The following is a 22,186-nucleotide window of genomic DNA, read 5'->3' as shown; positions in this document are numbered from 1 at the left end:
TCCCAATTAGTGCCCCCGGGAGGTAAGCCTCTCGGAAAGGAACCAGTTATTAGAAACTCAGCCCCGAACTGTGATCAGATGACAACTAAAGCCGGTTATATAACCTCAGATGGTGGCCGACGGCTGTTCCTCTGCACCCCCCATAGACATGAATGCTGGCATATATTACGAATGGGGAGAGAGGAGTCCAGCACTGCAGACCCAAAATCTACTGGTTTCCAAAAATGAGAAATCCATCAATGGTTTAACATGTCAAAAAGGCGTGAAATCTTACGTCAAGGAGTGAGTGATATTAGGAGAAAGGACAATGCGAAAAAATGCCCATCGCGCACTTCACCTAACGCCTTAAGTTATATATTACATACGAAGGATATTAGTCGTCTTTTGCAGTTTTGATAATCTTCTCCACTATCTGAAGAACCTTGTGCGATTGATAAAAAAAACGCAACGGCATAAAAGGTAGCAACAAATAAAGTGATGAAAAATCAGTCATCGAGGACAGGGTGGTGTCCATGGTAAAACAAAGCAAATCGATCACTGAGGACTGGTCGGTGCCATCTACTGCTGCGGTGCCGGCCACAATGAAGCAAAGAAAATCCGTCTTCGAGAACGGGTCAGTGCCATCTACATGCGGCCATGATAAAGAAAAGAAAATCAGTCATTGAGGACGGGTCGGTGCCATCTACACGCGGCCATGATAAAGAGAAGAAAATCAGTCATTGAGGACGGGTCGGTGCCATCTACACGCGGCCATGATAAAGAGAAGAAAATCAGTCATTGAGGACGGGTCGGTGCCATCTACAGGCGGCCATGATAAAGAGAAGAAAATCTGTCATCGAGGACGGGGCAGTGCCAACCCTAAAAAAAAGCCATGATAAAGCAAAGTAAATCCATATTCGAGGACAGGTCGGTGCCATCTGCATATGGCCCTGATAAACAGAAGAAAATCCATCATCAAGGACGGGGTGGTGCTGGCCCTAAAGGTGGCCACGATAGAGCGAAAAAAAATTATCGAGGACGGGTCAGTGCCATCTTCAGGCGGCCACAATAAATCGAAGAAAATCAGTCTTCGAGGATGGGTCAGTGCCATCTTCAGGCGGCCACAATAAATCAAAGAAAATCCATCTTCGAGGACGGGTCAGTGCCATCTTCAGGCGGCCACAATAAATCGAAGAAAATCCATCTTCGAGGACGGGTCAGTGCCATCTTCAGGCGGCCACAATAAATCGAAGAAAATCCGTCTTCGAGGACGGGTCAGTGCCATCTTCAGGCAGCCACAATAAATCGAAGAAAATCAGTCTTCGAGGATGGGTCAGTGCCATCTTCAGGCGGCCACAATAAATCGAAGAAAATCCATCTTCGAGGACGGGTCAGTGCCATCTTCAGGCGGCCACAATAAATCGAAGAAAATCCGTCTTCGAGGACGGGTCAGTGCCATCTTCAGGCGGCCACAATAAATCGAAGAAAATCCATCTTCGAGGACGGGTCAGTGCCATCTTCAGGCGGCCACAATAAATCGAAGAAAATCAGTCTTCGAGGACGGGTCAGTGCCATCTTCAGGCGGCCACAATATATCGAAGAAAATCCATCTTCGAGGACGGGTCAGTGCCATCTTCAGGCGGCCACAATATATCGAAGAAAATCCGTCTTCGAGGATGGGTCAGTGCCATCTACAGGCGGCCACAATAAATCGAAGAAAATCCGTCTTCGAGGACGGGTCAGTGCCATCTTCAGGCAGCCACAATAAATCGAAGAAAATCAGTCTTCGAGGATGGGTCAGTGCCATCTTCAGGCGGCCACAATAAATCGAAGAAAATCCATCTTCGAGGACGGGTCAGTGCCATCTTCAGGCGGCCACAATAAATCGAAGAAAATCCATCTTCGAGGACGGGTCAGTGCCATCTTCAGGCGGCCACAATAAATCGAAGAAAATCAGTCTTCGAGGACGGGTCAGTGCCATCTTCAGGCGGCCACAATATATCGAAGAAAATCCATCTTCGAGGATGGGTCAGTGCCAACTTCCGGCAGCCACAATATATCGAAGAAAATCCATCTTCGAGGATGGGTCAGTGCCAACTTCCGGCAGCCACAATAAATCGAAGAAAATCCATCTTCGAGGACGGGTCAGTGCCATCTTCAGGCGGCCACAATAAATCGAAGAAAATCCGTCTTCGAGGACGGGTCAGTGCCATCTTCAGGCGGCCACAATATATCGAAGAAAATCCATCTTCGAGGACGGGTCAGTGCCATCTTCAGGCGGCCACAATATATCGAAGAAAATCCGTCTTCGAGGATGGGTCAGTGCCATCTACAGGCGGCCACAATAAATCGAAGAAAATCCGTCTTCGAGGACGGGTCAGTGCCATCTTCAGGCAGCCACAATAAATCGAAGAAAATCAGTCTTCGAGGATGGGTCAGTGCCATCTTCAGGCGGCCACAATAAATCGAAGAAAATCCATCTTCGAGGACGGGTCAGTGCCATCTTCAGGCGGCCACAATAAATCGAAGAAAATCCATCTTCGAGGACGGGTCAGTGCCATCTTCAGGCGGCCACAATAAATCGAAGAAAATCAGTCTTCGAGGACGGGTCAGTGCCATCTTCAGGCGGCCACAATATATCGAAGAAAATCCATCTTCGAGGATGGGTCAGTGCCAACTTCCGGCAGCCACAATATATCGAAGAAAATCCATCTTCGAGGATGGGTCAGTGCCAACTTCCGGCAGCCACAATAAATCGAAGAAAATCCATCTTCGAGGACGGGTCAGTGCCATCTTCAGGCGGCCACAATAAATCGAAGAAAATCAGTCTTCGAGGATGGGTCAGTGCCATCTTCAGGCGGCCACAATATATCGAAGAAAATCCATCTTCGAGGATGGGTCAGTGCCAACTTCCGGCAGCCACAATAAATCGAAGAAAATCCATCTTCGAGGATGGGTCAGTGCCATCTACTGCCGCGGTGCCGGCCCCAAAGGTGGCCATGATAAAGAGAAGAAAATTCATCATCGAGGATGGGTCGTTGCCATCTGCAGGCGTCCATGATATAGAGAACAAAATCTATTATCAAGGTTGGGGTCGGTGCCATCTGCAGCCACGGTGCCGGTCCTGAAGGAGGCCATGGTAAGCGAAAAAAAAAACATCATCGAGGACAGGTTGGTGCCATCTGCAAGTGGCCACGATAAAGCGAAGAAAATGCATTGAGGACTTGTGGGTGTTATCTGCTGTGGGTACTACAGGTGGCCACGATAAAGCGAATCAATCATGGAGGAACATTACAGTTTCCGCTCTCTGTGGGAACAGACAGTTTACAAACTTCGTCTATCGATCTTGTAAGATGCCGGCATCCTGCGGTACTCTGGCTGTTGTGTAACTACAACTCCCAGCGTGTCTCCAACACCCACTGGGAATTGTACCTTCACAACTGCTTGAACGCCGCACATTGCTGACCCCTCAAGTATACGGTGACGGTCTCCAAATATTGCTCCGCTCGGGCTCTATTCACACTCGCATCCAGAGCCTTTGCTGGAATACATTATTCTTCCCACCAAAAATACCGGAATCCTGACAAACCCCTGTAGGCAAAAAATACACAAATCCGTATAGCTATAAGTGGGTTACTTGTTACCTAGGCGCTCTGGAGTAAAGCAAGTCACCATCTTTTAAGCAGTTTGGAACAGGTCCATAAAACGTGGGTGCAGTATACATAGTATTTACTATGACAGGAGGAAAAACGTGGGGGGAAAAAACGAAGAACACAAATCTGTGCAACAGCGACACCCGCAGGAAGTGCAGCGAAAGTGCAGAACGTGAGCTCCAGCATAACCGAGTGCCGGTGCTGCGGTCACTGCAGAGTAACGACTGCTTGCTCACAAATCCTCAAAACGATAACAACAGACCGACAATAAAGCAAAAAATCCCCGTCACAATTGTGACAACTGTTTCAGAAATACACCTCGCTCCTTCCACACCTGACAGCACCACTAAAACCCCAGCAAATCTCACCTGTGGGCTGTCACCCTGCTTTCCCAGCCTCCTGAAAGGTCGTATGTACCTAGTAATATTCCATCCAGAGGTCTGGTGACAACCACGGTGATCCCCCCCCCCCCCCCCCAACAGAAAGGCCCAGATTAATCATGTGCGTTTTATTTTTTAAAACACTTTTTTCCTGCGGCATTTTAATTTTACGTTAAATTCTCCAAAATGTCACATACTATGCAAGGCAAAAGTCATCTAATTTTTAGTCATTAAACCTTATGTGCACATTTTGCAAAATAATAATACAATAATAAAAAAAATCTAGTAGTAATATATAGATTACTACTAGATTATATATAGAGATATATAAATAAAATACATATTTAGGAAGCTCTAAAAAGAAATATTTATTGTTTTTATTTTTAGATCTTTCTAAATATATAAAAAAATCTATATTTAAAAAGTTATAAAAATAAAAAAATATGTTTTTATTTTCATAGCTTTCTAAATAATATACACACATATTTAGAAAAAAGTTATTAAAATAATTTAATATATTAATATTCTAATTTTTGTTTAGTTAACTTTTTAAATATAATATAATATAATATACACACACACACATACATATATATACATACATACACACACACTCACACACTCCTGTCCATGTCCGTGCACAGCTTTGTTTACCAGGTGAGCCTGAAACCGGGTGGCTTGTAAGCTGGGGCCGGACTTTCACCTACATGTATGAATATATTGTATATATTGAGAAAGTCATAGAAATAAAAAGTTAGAAATATATATATATATACACACATATACACACACACATTCTATTTTTTTTATGTTCCTAACTTGCTAAACATATATATTTAGAAAGTGATAAAAAAAAAATATATATATATATATATATATATATATATATATATATATATATATATATATATATATATATATATATATATATATTTTCACTATTTTTTATTTTTATAACTTTCTCTCTCTCTATATGACTTTAGTATATTATGACTTTCAAAATATATTTTATAATCGATATGTATCCTTATAAAAAAAATATATTTAGGTTATAATAAATATATATATACACATATATATATATGTGTATATATATATATTTATTATAACCTAAATATATTTTTTTTTATAAGGATACATATCGATTATAAAATATATTTTGAAAGTCATAATATACTAAAGTCATATATAGAGAGAGAGAGAGAACGTTATAAAAATAAAAATATATATATATATATATATATATATATATATATATAAAAAAATTTTATCATTTTCTAAATATATATGTTTAGCAAGTTACGAACAAAAAAAATAGAATGTGTGTGTGTATATATATATATATATATATATATACACACACACTGTGTGTGTGTGTGTGTGTGTGTATATAATATATATTTATTTATTTTTTTACATTTTTTTTCTTGTTTTAATTATTACTTTTTTACTTAAAGTCTACAATGAGGGGTCGGGCGAAAACATCTGGAGAACAAATGCCTGAAATAATGAATGTAAAAAAGGGAAAAAAAAAAGACGAACTTTAAAAAAAAAAAAAAAAAACCCCAATAAATAATGACTATGGCGCAAGCAAAAAACAAGCAAAAATATACAAAAAGTAAGCAGACACTAAGATGAATTGGCCCTTAAATATTTTTTTTTTCTTTAATGTACTGCTTTGTATTAATTTATAGTAAATGACTTCTGTGTGGTTTTTTATTGGTTTATATTATGTTGCTTTTTTAACCTTTTCTTTTTGCAACTTTAAGCTGAAAATCCTGTCTTGGCTGCTTTGCACAATATGTGATGGAGGTCGTCCGCTGCTGGAGTCTCAAAGCTCCTAACATTTCCCCCAAAAAAACCAAACCTGTCCCAGCGGGGAATCTACTGATTTCTATGGACACTTAAGTTCCTCCAGGGGAGAAATTCTGGCTAGGTGAGGGTCCTGGAGGCTCCTTAGAGGTGAATACCCCCAATTCATCAACATAACAAGACCCTCAAGACTTATGATAATGATGTTCTGCTCATGGAGGGGTCTTGCCGGAGGGCTCTGCAGAAATCCCCCCATGTCACGGCAGCCATCGTGACCCACATCCGAGGTCTCTATACTTGTCGACGTTCCACCCGTGAGGTGTGTACACCGATAATGACGGTGGCACGGCGCTCCGCCGATAGACGGGACCACCCATGTGCGGCCAATCTCAGTCCCCGCCGCTTATCTCTTCTCCCAGCCGTCTCCATCTGGACCAGACACCTGCAGGATATCTCGACAGGCCCCCATTCCCTGCGAGACGAGCATCTCCCGGGGGTCGATTAATCTCACCATTACCATCTTATTAGACTCTAATTGTCTGGAGGTTCCCAGGAGACAGGACGACGTTAACCCCCTTGTTGCCAGGTCTCCGCTATCCATGACGACGGCTTTTTATGGGGGTGGGGATGTCGATAAAAACGGCTAAACCTGTGGACTGTAATCTAATCCTTACCTATGAGCCAATCTGGAGCTTTCGGCGAGGATTTCTCACCCTCCCCGCTGTAATGACATCTGTCGTAATGCAACCCGACTGCTAATGAGATCGCAGCCAAACGCTTTATGGCATCTGTGCTCATCTGCATACAAAGGGTCAAAGCCAAAAGCTGCAATGGTCGCCCCCCCCAAGTTCACGACATGAGGTTTGACCTTCGTATTGGGACGTGAGAAGACAGGCAGACCCTAAAGAAGAGACCCTCTGTAGCAAAACTACAACTCCCAGCATGCCCTGGCACAATAAAAGCCAATGTAGCGTTCAGGTACGGCCAGCAATACGCCGACCACTCCGACCTCTCGTCTACTGAGCGCTCTTTTACACACAGCTGTTCGCTTGATGATTTGATGGGATAAAACCCATAGGAAATCTGTCAGCGTCTTCTCCCCCCCCCCCCCAACTCCCATGACACTAATTTCTGAACAAGCCACAAAATACAAGACCTATCCCAAAAAGTCAGTGGTTACAACACAGCACAATATACAGTATATGTTTCCACAGAAGAGTCATGTGGGCGGAGCCTAGATCCCGAAGAGTCCCGCAGTCCGCGCTCCAACCCCACCAATTACTTCACATCACATTTGCACCACTGACAACATCGGGTGCCGCGACACCCCAGAGATCACCTGTGGCTCCAAACCCCCCTAAAATCCTCTAAAGTGATCAGTTATTTCAATAGATCTACAACCATGGATGAGGATGGTGCCAAATGAAGTATTAGCGCTCGTTCTGGACATGATCTCCAACATCACCACCACCAGAAGTAAAATATCACAAACCTTGCCACAAACACCGATCCCGATGGCTTCCTGCCCCTTTATGCTATCAGTACATACACATGAAACGTCGAGTCCCTATTTTACAGTCATGTGATGAAGTATCTAACGCGTGGCTCTGGTGCTTTTACAGACACTACAACTCCCAGCATTCCTAAGAGTTGGTGCAAAACGAGCGGACTGGTCCATTAGCCACGTCCGTATTCTGTGGCTGTTGGACGAGATTAGATACCCGCCTCTTACTTGACGGCATCCGCTGCTCTACTTTTGATTAGCCGGCCTGGCACAGGATCATCGATGCGGCGTAACAGCGCCAGGCCGGCTAATCGAAAGGAGAGAAGCGGATGTCGTCTGGTCTCATCCGACAGACACAGACTACGGAAATGGCCAATGAATCAATTTGCAACATCTATACTAACGGCTGCACCAGTTTCGTTGACCACAATTTTTGCACGATGTGCCGCTGCTGCGCACCTCGAAATCCATCCTGTGGCTCGAGTCCTTGATTGTGCCGGCCTGCAGAAAGCGTATACACCCGAAAATGGTGCAAAAGGGCACACGGTGACTCCTTCTGCTCCATTATAGTCAATGGACCCGTTGGCGCATGTGTCCGAAACCGGTTTTGCGAGGGGGGGGGGGTTCGGACCACTGAACATAGGTAATAACACAATGTGAAAGCTGCCCAAGTCAAAACACAGTTTCCCCAGGCGTCAGCAAGGTTTCCAAATGATTAGCAAACTCGGAGACGCAGCGATTTTTTCCGCTCCGAGTCGTCAATACCTTTTACCGATTTACATTTCAAATTCCATCCACCGCAAAGGAAAGGTAAAAAAAAAAAATACGACCGTGAGGGGCTACATTTGAGAATTTAATTTGTCTCCTTTGTTTTTTGAATAGACGATTTGGGAACAAGACGGATCATTTGCAAAACTGGTGTAAAGGGAAGCAGAGGCGCCCCCAGTGCTTATTACGGGATCCGTCGAGTGTCCATTTTTAGAACAGAAGACATAGCACAGAACTCCTTCCATTCTCCATTCTAAAAAATAACGCAAAAAATAACCCAAACCCCTGCAATAATTAATGGGGCCCCTATTCCATTTACATTAGTGATCCATTGCTTAAAGGGAACCTGTCAGCAGAAATTTTGCAATAAACCTAAAAGATTCCCCCTCTGCAGCTCCTGGGCTGCATTATGGAAAGGTTCTTGTTGTTATTCTGCCCCCTTTGAGACCAAAATAAAGACTTTATAAAGTCTTATCTTTTTGTATGCAAATCTTTTTTTATGTACACAGGGGCGGGCTCTCTTGCGTCCGTTAGTCGCCCTCCTGGCGCTTTACGCCGTCCCCATCGCTCATTTCCATAACTGAGGACGCAGCCCAGTGCGCCCGAGATCTCGCGCATGCGCAGTGCCACTCTCGCGGGACTGAGCACTGTGCACAGTGTGACCGCTGGTGACGTGTTGCGCAGGCGTGAGATTATGGGCGGCGCTGTGATTGTCATCAGCAAGTACCCGCCCATAATCTCGTGCCCGCGCTTTCCCCTCTGCCTCCACCGTTCTGCGCAAGCGCTCGTCAGATGAACCCACGTCACCTCTTACCCATCTTGCCCTGGAGCAGGAAATAGATGGGAGGAGCGGAGCAGCACAACGGTGGAGGCAGAGTGAAAAACGCGGGCACGAGATTATGGGCGGGTACTTGCTGATGAAAATCACAGCGCCGCCCATAATCTCACGCCTACGCAACACGTCACCAGCGGTCACACTGCACAGTGCTCACTCCCGCGAGAGTGGCACGGCGCATGCGCGAGACCTCGGGAACACTGGGCGGCGTCCTCAGTTATGGAAATGAGCCATGGGGGACAGCGTAAAGCAGCAGGAGGGCGACTAACGGACGCAAGAGAGCCCGCCCCTGTGATCATAAAAAAAAGATTAGCATACAAAAATGTAAGACTTTATAAAGTCTTTATTTTGGTCTCAAAGGGGGCAGAATAACAGGAACATTGCTAGAATGCAGCCCATGAGCTGCAGAGGGGGAATCTTTTAGGTTTATTGCAAAATTTCTGCTGACAGGTTCCCTTTAACAGGGTTATCCGTTGCTTTAACATTGATGGCCTATCGTTAGGTTATCAATGTCTGATCGGCCGGGGTCCGACACCCCCACTGATTAGTGTTCTCAGTGCCGCCGGCAGCTGTAAACGCTCAGCTTTGGCACTGTTCCGTCTTCTGATAGCGGCCGCAGCCGGGTATTGCACATCCACCGCTTATTGATTTGAATGGGAGGCGGATGTATGGTACCCAACCGCTATCAGAATATGGAGCAGCTCCGGAACTGAGCATTTCCGGCCACCGCCAGCACCGAAAACAGCTGATCGGCGGAGGTGCCGGGTGTCAGACCCCGACTCATCAGACATTGATGACCTATCCTAAGGATAGGCCATCAATGTTAAAGTAGTGGCCAACCCCTTTAAAAACAAAAGGACAAATGGACGTCCCAAACGCAGGGGTGCACCCAGCCCTGCGCAAGTATGGAATTAGCTACATATTTACGATAAATCCCCCATGGAAATTGTGCTTCATGTGCATGTATCCTAAGACCACCGCTACATCTCAGTATAATCCAAGTGAATGGAGTCTATTGCAACCTGCAAAATACGACGACACGCAAGTCGCAAAAAGTTGAAACCAGTTAAGATTTTATTCTGGTTTCACATAAGTTGGCGAGGGCGGCCTAACATTGTGTATATCTGCAATAGGCAGGTCTGGTTGGGTTGCCTGTTTTAGGCTGGGGCAAGGGGTCGATTTTGGCCACGAAACAAGTCGCACGGTCAAAGATCCCTTTCTGCCGCTGCTACATTGCAGGTGAATTGTGACCTGTAAGGCCCTGCAAACGCGACAAGCAGGACATAGCAAAATCCAACTAGGTCATAGTACCTATTACGCTGCAAATTTCGGCTTGGTGTCCAGTATTGCAGCAATGTAAAAACTAACAGGCAGCCTGGCGAGACCGGCCTTTCTCCAGACTTCCATGAAACTGGAAGATACTGTGACAATTAAGGCCGGTTTCACACATCCGGCTTTTTGCCGTTTTGCCGGATGCGGCGCTCTCCCGTACAGTTAATACAGTACAATGACAGCGCTGTAACTTCCGGCAAAAGCTGGATGTGTGAAACCGGCCTAAGTTGCAAAAAAATCCAACTTTTTACGACACGCACAGTACCTTGTGGGGCACAATGTGACCTCCGTCACCTGTACTAGGGTGATATTTAGCAACGGCATAGAGCAACCTTCACTGCAGTCATATAGGTTGTCAAAAGCCCCCCGTACATCTAGTTCACCCTTCCTCCACCAATTATATATTTTGTCAATTTATAACAGACAATGTTGTGTGTATGAGGAAATCATCCAGCCCTTTTTTTAACCCCTTCAGCCCCAGGGCACTTTCCGTTTTTTGCGTTTTTATTTTTTGCTCCCCTTCTTCCGAGAGCCGTAACTTTTTTATTTTTCCGTCAATCTTGCCATATGAGGGCTTGTTTTTTGCGGGACGAGTTGTACTTTTAAATGAAACCATAGGTTTTACAATATAGTGTACTGGAAAACAGCAAAAAAAAATTCCAAGTGTGGAAAAACTGCAAAAAAAAGTGTGATGGCACAATAGTTGTTGGGATATTTTATTCACGGTGTTCACTATATGGTAAAACTGATGTGTCATTGTGATGCCTGAGGTCGGTGCGAGTTTGTAGACACCAAACATGTATAGGTTTAGTTGTATCTAAGGGGTTAAAAAAAATTCACAAGCTTGTCCAATAAAAGTGGCGCACGTTTTGCGCCATTTTCCGCAGCACGTAGCGTTCTCATTTTTTTGGCTCTATGGCTCAGTGACTGCTTATTTTTTGCGTCTTGAGCTGACGTTTCTAATGGTACCATTTTTGCGCAGATGCTACGTTTTGAATGCCTGTTACTGCATTTTGCGTAAAACTTGCGGCGACCAAAAAACATAATTTTGGCGTTTGGAATTTTTTTGCCGCTACGCCATTTACTGATCAGATTAATTGATTTTATATTTTGATAGATCAGGCATTTCTGAAAGCGGCGATACCAAATACAGTATGTGTATATTTTATTTTTTTAACCCTTTCATTTTCAATGGGGTGTGATTTGAACTTTTAGGTTTTTTTTAATTTTTTAAAAAATTTTTTTTTACTTTTTTTTATTTTACTATTCCCCCTAGGGGACTATAGCGATCAGCAATCCGATCGCTCTGATCTATCTGCTGATCACAGCTATACAGCTGTAAACAGCAGATACGGTCACTTCCTGCTTCACTGGCCTCCGGGCCGAGTGAAAACGAAAGTGAAACGTCATAGCTGCAGGCGTCATCACATGACCCTGTGCTACCACGACAACCACTGAAAGTCACGTGATCACTCACGTGACTTCCGGTGGAGGCGGCGGTAAGTGAAAATCTTCACCGCGCGTATTTACATCTCGCTGCCAGACATTGGCAGCGAGATGTAAGGGGTTAATGTTATGGGTGGAATGCGATTCCACTCGTAATATGCAGGCACACATGTCAGCTGTTGAAAACAGCTGATATGTGCGCCGATCGCCGCACCCTGCCCGCGGCAGGGCTTAACGGCACACGATTCATGATGGATATATCCGTCCATGGTCGTGAAGTGGTTAAAAGTTGTTACAGTGTCGGTCATTACTACCTCTTGTGGTCGGCATTCCACAGTCTGACTGCTCTAACTGTAAAGAACCCTTTCCTATTTAGCTGCCGAAAGTCACACCGGCCGATCATCCGTCAGATTCTAACCACAATGACTCGTCATTCACAATAATTGTGTGATGCGAATGGACCGGGCGACTGAAGCGTGTGTCCAACAACGCTCGATCATTAAGCGTAGAAACATTTAGGTGACTGGGGAAAAAAAAAAACTCATTCAACTATCAAAAATTGTGTAAAGTAAATCTAGATCGTTCACCAATTTGACCGTAAAAAAGGAAAAGTCCTGAAAAAAACGGATCCTAGTCCAAGGCAATCGATCGTTCAGTAGCAGATTGGGCAATGGAACGAGCCCATGTTCGTGGGGAAAAAAAAGTTCTATAGAAACGGAAACATTTATACGATACTTCACATATTTGAGATAAATAGTGTCACTTATGGGATCTGAACATTGAATGCAGCTAACACTTCAGTGTGAATGCGGTGCAACAATCATTCATCCCCATTCTCATCTGACATAGTTCGCTCGTGGTGATTGCATCATTGCTTGGTGAGACGAGACCACAAGGACACGTGCGGTGTCATTTGTGTGCATTAAGGGTATGTTCACACGTGATGTTTTTGCAGCAGTATACATTACCAGCTTTTTCTTTGCATGCATTTTTTTGCAGCATTTTTAACCTATACTAATGAAAGGCAGAAAAAAAACAGCAAAAGTAAAAACACAAGTGTGGGAGGCCACCTGCAAAAGGGAACGCTCACACAAGTGTATGACTCGGACGAGTGCAATGTGAGAAAATCTCTCATTGGTCCAAATGCAATGTTATTCAATGAGGGAGAGCAGATGGTCAGCTTTTTTCTCATCCAGATTTTGCTGCGATTGTCAGTGAGAGACGTGTCACTCGCACCCATACAAGTCTATGGGTGCAAGTGAAACGTCGGACTGCACTTGGATGACATCCGAGTGCAGTGTGATAATCCCAACAGTTGACCATGGAGGCGATGGGGAGATTAATCCCTCCCTCTCCTCTGCAGTTGTGATCTGATCACAGTTGCATGACCCTCTGCTCACACTCGCAGCACAGCAGGAGCCGAGGGTCATTAGCATATCACATCCAATGCACTTGCATTGGATTGTGTGAATCTGGCCTAAATGGGATAAATGGAATGTGCTGGAAGAAATCTTGGGCTACCTGGACCAGAAGAAGGCTCAGAGACTAAGGCGGGCTTTGCACGTTGCGACATCGCAAGCCGATGCTGCGATGTCACACGCGATAGTCCCCGCCCCGTCGCAGGTACGATATCGTGTGATAGCTGGCATAGCGAAAATTATCGCTACGCCAGCTTCACATGCACTCACCTGCCCTGCGACCGTCGCTCTGGCCGGCGACCCACCTCCTTCCTAAGGGGGTGGGTCGTGCGGCGTCATAGCGACGTCACACGGCAGGCGGCCAATAGCGGTGGAGATGAGCAGGATGTAAACATCCCGCCCACCTCCTTCCTTCCACATAGCCGCCGGCGGCAGGTAAGGAGATGTTCCTCGCTCCTGCGGCTTCACACACTGCGATGTGTGCTGCCGCAGGAACGAGGAACTACATCGTACCAATCGCGGCACCGGCATTATGGAAATGTCGGTGAATGCAACGAGGATACGATAACGACGGTTTTGCGCTCGTTCATCGTATCATCTAGCATTTACACAGTACGATGTCGAAAGTGACGCCAGATGTGCGTCACTTTCGATTTGACCCCACTGACATCACGCGTGCGATGTCGCAACGTGCAAAGCTGCCCTTAGGCTTGGGCTACATGGAAATTTCCACTGCAACATTAATGCATCCGGAGCAAACGTAAAGTAATCATATATAAGTTCAGCGACTTTCTAACCTTCTTGGGGAAAGGTTTAGATCATTGATTTCAAGATCACAGCTCTGCTTGCTGTCAGAGACTAGAAAGTGAAAGGCAAACACATCCGGAGTCATATCTGCATTTCCGCTGACGGTGATTTGCGCCTCTTTTTTTAAAGTTGTCTTGCGCCTTTTATCAGATTTTTGCAGTGGATATGTACGAGAATCGACCGCACTTTTCCATGCTGAATTTGAAGCAATATGCTGCAGCCACCTATGGTATAGCTATTTTTTCGTTTACTGCATGTAAAACTGGAAACGTCACTCTCTCGCATTGGATACAAATTTATAAAACTGAAACAAACCTAACATTTATTAAAACAGTCCAGATTGTGTCAATTTACACAGGAGAGGGCTCGTTACAGTGTATCAGGGCAAACGGCTCCGAGTGCAGGGGTCTCATAGGCAAATATAAGGCGGATGAGTTCACTTCATTTACTTTGCCCCCTGGAATTCTAAAAACCTGATCGGGTCTTAAGGCTATGTGCGCACTTTGCGTTTTTTCATGCGTTTCTGCCGCGTTTTATTGCCAAAATGCATGCGTTTTGATTTCCAAGCAAAGTCTATGGGAAATAGGGCTTTCTTGTGCAAACAATGCTGTTAAAAACGTAGCGTTTCAGTTGCAGAAAATTTGTCAAAATCTCTGTGTTTAAAGAAGCAGCGTGTCAATTGTTTTTGCCATTTTGGCAGCGTTTTGCTAACATTAGAGTCAATGAGACGTTTCAAAACGCATCATAAATCAAAATCCTAGCGTTTTACATGCTTTTTTGATGCAGAAAACATGCTTTTTTGACAAATTAAATGCATGCGTTTTTGACATTATATTAAGGGCATGATGTGTCCCTTTACACCAGGGGTGGGGAACATTTAATGCGGCCCCCGGGCACATTCCAGGCTACCCCAGTGCTCGAGCGGCACTTGCGCTTTTGCCAGCCGCCGGCCCTTTAAAATCCCAGTGCGTTATGGGTAGATGCTAGAATGTACGGGCTATTTACAGATCCTGATTGCAGCCCGTACTAGAATGTACGGGCTCTTTTCGGGACCTGACTACAGCCCATACATTCTAGACTGAACCCGGGACTGTGCTCGCATGCTGAGGGTTTACCTTGAGGGCGAGGTAAACAGCAGTCACAGCAGAAGAGGTGCAGCAGATGCCTTCCTGCTGTACATGCCTCCCGGACCTGTGCTGTGTGACTCCTCCTCCTCCCCTTGTACTGTGAGTATGCAACCCATCGCTGCCCCCCCCCATCCAGTGCTGTGTACCCCCTAGTACTGTGTGTAACCCCTCAGTGCTGTGTAATCTGTGCAGCCTCCTAGTGCTGTCAGTGCTGCCACATCGTGCTCTCCCTGCTGCCTCCTAGTGCTGTCACCTAATGCTCTCCATGCTGCCTTTTAGTGCTGTCACTGTCAGTGCTCTTTGTGCTGCCACCTAGTGTTCTTTGTGCTGCCGCCTAATGCTCTTTGTGCTGCCGCCTAGCGCTCTCTGTGCTGCCGCCTAGCGCTCTCTGTGCTGCCGCCTAGCGCTCCCTGTGCTGCCGCCTAGCGCTCCCTGTGCTGCCGCCTAGCGCTCCCTGTGCTGCCGCCTAGCGCTCCCTGTGCTGCCGCCTAGCGCTCCCTGTGCTGCCGCCTAGCGCTCCCTGTGCTGCCGCCTAGCGCTCCCTGTGCTGCCGCCTAGCGCTCCCTGTGCTGCCGCCTAGCGCTCCCTGTGCTGCCGCCTAGCGCTCCCTGTGCTGCCGCCTAGCGCTCCCTGTGCTGCCGCCTAGCGCTGTCCGTTGTGCCGCCTAGCGCTGTCCGTTGTGCCGCCTAGCGCTGTCCGTTGTGCCGCCTAGCGCTGTCCGTTGTGCCGCCTAGCGCTGTCCGTTGTGCCGCCTAGCGCTGTCCGTTGTGCCGCCTAGCGCTGTCCGTTGTGCCGCCTAGCGCTGTCCGTTGTGCCGCCGCCTAGTGCTGTCTGTGCCCGCCACTAGTGCTGTCCATGCTTAGCATCTCCTGTGATCTATACGCTCCTCCTGTGATGTATACGCCCCAGCCTGTCCTGGGATGTATATGCCTCAATGTTTCCTGTGATGTATATGCGCCCCAGTGTCTTCTGTGATGTATATGCCCCAGCTTCTCCTGGGATGTGTATGCCCCCAGCCTCTCCAGACCAAGACAAACCTGGAAAAGCAGTTGTGAGAAACAAAATGATCAATATCACCGAACATCACAGCCGCTCCAGCCACCACATTAGGGGTGAGTTAATTAATTATTTGACCAAATATGGCCGGGTCGTTTTCAAGTTGATAATTTGGTGCGGCCCCCGAAGGTTGGTAGAAAATTCCAAATGGCCCCCGGCAGTAAAAAGGTTCCCCACCCCTGCTTTACACAAACACACATAGTCCGACAATTAAATTTATGAAAATCAATAAACGTTCTTTTATACATAAATATTAGCACAGTTATTTTAATAAAATAAGCCATTTTGTGTATGATTTTAATCATGATATTTGTTATTTTTTCCCCTTTTTTTCAGTGTTTGAATGTTTAAACTTTATTTAGTTGTGTATTTGTCTTCAAAACGCATATGACTTTAAGCAATGAAAAAGCATGTAAAACGCGGTAAAAACGCAAGCGTATTTATAGCGTTTTTGTGGTCAAAACCAAATTTGACAAAAACCATTTCTGCCAGAGGATGCGTTTACAACTGCAACTACCTCAATGCAAAGTGCGCACATAGCCAAAGAGTTTGTTTATTTTAAAGACTCTGGATGTAAATGATGACTATCTTCGTACACTGCCAGCAAGCAGAGGTCAGGAAAAGTGGTGACAAATCGGTGCATGATTTTCGGAGTAAATCTTTTTTGACATGCCGCAATATTTTTGAGCGACTCGAAGTTGTGGGAGGATGCTGCAAAGTAAGAAAAATGCCCGGAGCTTGAGGCTATGTGCCCACGCTGCGGATTTACCGCGGATTTTGCCACGGATTTTTCGAAAATCTGCAGCAGCGGCACTTCCAAGCCATTTCAATGGCATTTTGGAAATGCTGTGTCCATGCTGCGGATTTTTCCGCGGCGGATTTGCCGCGGATTTTGATCCGGAAAAATCTGCAGCATGTCAATTATTGTTGCGGATTTTGGGTATAAAATAAGGAAAAAAATCCGCATCAAAATCCGCGGTAATCCGCGGCAAAAATAAGGTGCGGATTTGCCGCGAAAGTCGCGGATTTTCATGCAGAAAAATCCGCAGGTACATTCTACCATGGACACATAGCCTAAGGCTATGTGCCCATGGGACAACGTGCCTGCAGATTTTTCCGCAGGTTTCCCGCAGCTATCCATTGCTGCGGGTTTCGAGCATTTTTGTTGCGGTAAACCTGCGGGACAAGTGCGGAAATTCCAGCGGATATTTCCACATGAATAAGTGACATGCAGTTATGTGCGGCTGCGGGACATCTGCAGCATATTCCGCGGCCGCACATAACGCAGCATGGACACAGCACTCCCCAAATCCCATAGGGTAACATGAGAAGTTTCTATACTTGCTTAAACCTGCGGATTTATCTGGAAAATCCAGATAAATCCCCAGGTTTTCCGCAGCAAAATCCGTGGGTACATTGTCCCGTGGGCATATAGCCTAAAAAGGAAGGAGACAAAATTGTCAGTGATGCCGCAAAAGTCCCTGAAAAAAAAGCCCCAAAATGCATTAGGCTACATTCACACTTCCGTTGTTTTAAATCTGTCGGTTGTAAGATGTCAACTGACGCAACAGATGTGTTATTTCACAGGAATCATGTGAAATAACTGATCAGTCGCGTCCGTTAGGCTAGGTTCACACTTCCGATAAATTATATCAGTCACAATCCGCTGCTGTGGTAATCAACGGAATCCGTTTAGCGGATTCAGTTGTTCCCATAGACTTGTATGAGCGGTGGATTGTGACTGATGATGCTGCGTTGCACCCGCCACCCGACTGATCAGTCGTGGAACGACTGACCGCCGGGCAGAAGGAACGCAGCCTATAACGTTTTTTGAGCAGCGCAATCCGTAGGATTTCTCTGCACATGCTCACTCTGGCTCCCTGCACCCGTAACCAGGATACACATCGGGTTACTAAGCAATGCTCTTTGGTTAGTTACCCGATATTTACCCTGGTTACGTGTGCAGGTAGCCAGCGCTAAGCTGTGTACGCTGGTAACCAGTGTAAATATTGCGTAACCAAGCAAAGTGCTTTGCTTTTAGTTACCCGATATTTACCGTGGATACGTGTGCAGGGAGGCCGACACTTCCCCACTCGGCTCCGCCCCCTCCCGCACTCCGCATGTGTACACTCACACACACTCACTTGTCCCCAGCCATGCAGTCCCCGCGGCACCGACGTCCTCAGCGCCACGGCCCCGCTCAGCTCCGCCCCCTCGTGCTCCGCCCCCTCACGCTCCACCCCACGCACACAACGGAGTCCGACAATGATTTCTGTTCTTTGTCATCCCTTGTACAACGCATCAGTCACATGCGTCAAGCAACGCATGTGACTGATGCAAAACAACGGAAATGTGAACCTAGCCATACATCTGTTGGGCATCCGTTTTTTGACGGATCCGTCGTGATTAGTTTGTGTTTGGGACATCCCAATGGGAGTGCCAAATGTGCTGAGCATGCTCAGTAAAGCATGATGGAAGCCAGCATTGGATTCCGTCGTGTGACGGATTACGGCGGAATCCAACACCATAAACATCCATTACAGCTCTTGACGGATGGCGACGGACACCTGCGGAGTGTGTTTTTTTGCCGCTCCAAAAAACGTTACATTGTGCGTTCATACCGCCCGACAATCAGTCACTCCACGACTGATCCGTCACGTGGCGGATGCAACGCAAGGCCATCCGACGCAATCCGTCTATAATACAAGTCTATGGGGAAAAAAACGGATTCTTGAAAAATATTTTGCAGGATACCGTAATTCCTCAAGGCGACGGATTGTGACTGATGCAAAACAACAGAAGTGTGAACACAGCCTAAGGCCAGTTTCACACATCCTTCTTTTTGCCGGTTTCGCGGATCCGGCACGCTCCCGTACAGTGATTACAGTACAATGACAGCGCACCAAGCGCCGGTCACGTGCTGTCATGTGACCGGCGCATGTGACCCGGAAGTTACAGCGCTGTCATTGTACTGTATTCACTGTACGGGAGCGTGCCGGATCCGCGAAACCAGCAAAAAGAAGGATGTGTGAAACTGGCCTTAGGAGAGCTGCGTCCTCCTGAACTTTCTTAGGGGCCAAGGTATATTACAAAGTTACAAAACTTTTTTTTTTAAACCTCAACTTCTGCGGGGATTACAAAGCCCGTGACGCCTCCAATCCCAGCGGCCACGCGTAATCTTACCATGTTCTTACGTGTCCGCGCCGGCATGGAAAAGTCAACTAAAAACCCTAACGGGCGATGCAAGTTACCTGAGGGGCGAAGACTAAAGGCAAATTTTAAGACTAGAAGCAAGCCGCCCACCTCCCCGATATGGGAATACGCCCCAATACCACCAGTTCAGCGTGTCGGAGCGCTTCGTTGACTTCTATGGGGAAATATGTGTCGGTGCAGCCATGGAAAATTCACCTAAGGGGTGATCAAGGTTACCTAAAGTAGGACTAAATGGCAACTGTATGACTAAAACTAAGCACCCCGAATATGGAAATACGCCCCAATAGCCACTATTTTAGCGTGTCGCACAGCTTCATTGACGTTTATGGGGCAAAAGACTGTCAGAAAACCATAAGTGACGTCACGTCGGTCATCTGAGACTGTGGCGTCGTTACAATGTGTCGGCGCAGGCACGGAAAGGTCACTTAAGGGGCGATTCGAGTTATCTGAAGCAAAATCCTAACACTAAAGCCAAATTTTATGACTAGAACTATGTCCCCCAACTCCTAATATGGGAATACGCCCTACGAGACGCCATTTTAGGGTGTCGCAACGCTTTGTTGACTTCTACGAGGCAAATTATGCCTCGAAATATATGTGACATCACAACGGGGTGATTTGAGTTACCTAAAGGGAGAAATAAGACTAAAGCCCAACTTTATAACTAGAACGGAGACCCCCATCCCACCAATATGAGAATACGCCCCGATGGCCTCCACTTTACCAAGTCGCAGCGCTTCGTTGACTTCTATGGGGCAAAAATTCCCGAAATAATTAAGTGAAGTCACATCAGTCATTTGAAGTGGCGGAGTCGTTACAATGTGTCGGTGCAGGCATGGGAAGGTCACCTAAGGGGTAATTTGAGCCACCGAAAGGGAGAAATAAGATTAACCCCAGATGACTAGAACTGAGACCCCCCCCAATATGGGAATACGCCCAGATAGCCACTATTTTAAAACCCCTAACGGACGATGCAAGTTATCTGATGGGAGGTGCTAAGACTAAAGCCAAATTTTAAGACTAGAAACAAGCAGCCCAGCTCCCTGATATGGGTATACGCCCCGTTAGTCGCCATTTTAGCGTGTCTCAGCGCTTCGTTGACTTCTATGGGGAAAAAGACAACCCAAAATCCATAAGTGACGTCACATCGGTCAGCAGAGGTGACAGAGTCGTTACAATGTGTCGGTGTAGGCATGGAAAAGTCACCTAAGGGGCGATCCAGGTTACCTAAAGGGAGACAGTAAGACTATGTGACTAGAACTGAGCCCCCCACTCCCCAAATATGGGAAAATGCCACAATAGCCGCCATTATGGCATGTCACAGCGCTTCGTTGACTTCTATGAGACAAAATACGGCCTCAAAATCCATGTGACATCATGGCACTCATCTGAGGCGGCGGCGTTGTTGTTACAATGTGTTAGCGCAGACATGGAAAGGCCACCTAAGGGGTGATTCGAGTTACCTAAAGGGAGGCATAAGACTAAAGCCCAACTTTATGACCTATAGACCCTCGATATGGGAATACACCCCAATAGTAACATTTGAGTTTTGCAACACTTCATTGACTTCTATGGGGTAAAACATGGCCTGAAATCCATAAATGATGTTATGTCGGTCATCTCAGGTGGCGGAGTCGTTACAATGTGTCGGCACAGGCGTGGAAAGGTCCCCTAACGGGTGATTTGCGTTACCTGAAGGGAAATCCTAAGAGTAAAGCCCAACTTTACGACCTATGGACCCCCCGATACGGGAATACACCCCAATACCCAACATTTTAGTGTGTCGCAACACTTCATTGAATTCTACGGGACAAAGGACGAGCCAAAATCCATAAGTGACATCACGTTGCTCATCTGAGGCGGCGGAGTCGTTACAATGTGTCGGCGCAGACACGGAAAGGTCACCTAAGGGGCGATTTGAGTTGTCTGAAAGGAAATCCTAAGACTAAAGCCCAACTTTACGACCTATAGACCCTCAAAATGGGAATACACCCCAATAGTCAACATGTTAGTTGACTTCTATGGGGCAAAACATGGCCCGAAATCCATAAATGACATCATGTTGGTCATCTGGGCGGTGGAGTAGTCACAATTTTTCGGCGAAAACACGGAAAGGTCACCTAAGGGGCGATTCGAGTTACCTGAAGGGAAATCCTAAGCCTAAAGCCCAACTTTACAACCTATAGACGCCCGATAGGCGACTTCGCCTTGGTCACCGCCATCCATTGGCTTCTATGGAGGCGAAAGAAGAGCCGAAAGGCGACCAGTCACCATAGGAAGCAAAGAGCGAATTCAGGGCATAGTGGACGCCACAAGAGGGTGAACAAAAAGGGGAACATTAAAAATGGGAACTAAGAAGGGGGCAGGAAGGCAGAGGGGAATGTAATAGGGGTTGCACAGGTATAATAATGGAGCACACATGGAATAACAACAGCCGCCTGTGTCCCCTCCGCCTCCTCGCACCGACCACCACCTACTACCAGTACAAGCCCCGGACACACGCGCCCCCCCAGTCCTCCGTACACCGGCGGCCCGCACCCTCCTCCCGCCGCCGCCATCATCCTCCTCACCTCAGCATCCAGTGTGGCCATGGCTCCGACCCCGAGCGTAGCCCCGCCCCACCGCCTGTGACGACATCGCCCCGCCTACTCTCTGTTACAACAAACCCGGGGGAACTGAGGGGGAATGTGAGGATCCGGCGCATGCGCGCTGCGCGTCCTCGGCCGCGATCAATATGGTGGCCCTGTGACCTAACATGGCGGCTCTATGGGCCCCCCGTCCTCACACGACGGTGCGTTTCCCGCTTTTTTTTCCCCCATGTGAAAAATGACCGGTTTTTAACTATTCACTATGGTA

General features: G+C 46.7%; 1 protein-coding gene across 1 annotated transcript in view; it reads right to left on the bottom strand.

Annotated features, from left to right (window-relative positions):
• The window catches only part of EHMT1 (euchromatic histone lysine methyltransferase 1), a 166,973-nt gene extending 145,027 nt beyond the window's left edge, over positions 1-21,946 (bottom strand). Inside the window, exon 1 of the mRNA XM_075324626.1 lies at positions 21,901-21,946. Within this exon, the coding sequence (XP_075180741.1) occupies positions 21,901-21,921 (21 nt within the window). The 5' untranslated portion in view covers positions 21,922-21,946. The remainder of the gene's footprint in view (positions 1-21,900) is intronic.
• Between the last annotated feature and the right edge of the window lie 240 nt (positions 21,947-22,186).

Source organism: Anomaloglossus baeobatrachus, chromosome 9 (assembly GCF_048569485.1).
Source record: "Anomaloglossus baeobatrachus isolate aAnoBae1 chromosome 9, aAnoBae1.hap1, whole genome shotgun sequence".
Classification (NCBI taxonomy): Eukaryota; Metazoa; Chordata; class Amphibia; order Anura; family Aromobatidae; genus Anomaloglossus; species Anomaloglossus baeobatrachus.
The sequence above is the reverse complement of the archived record's forward strand: the minus strand, read 5'-3'. Positions and strand labels throughout refer to the sequence as shown.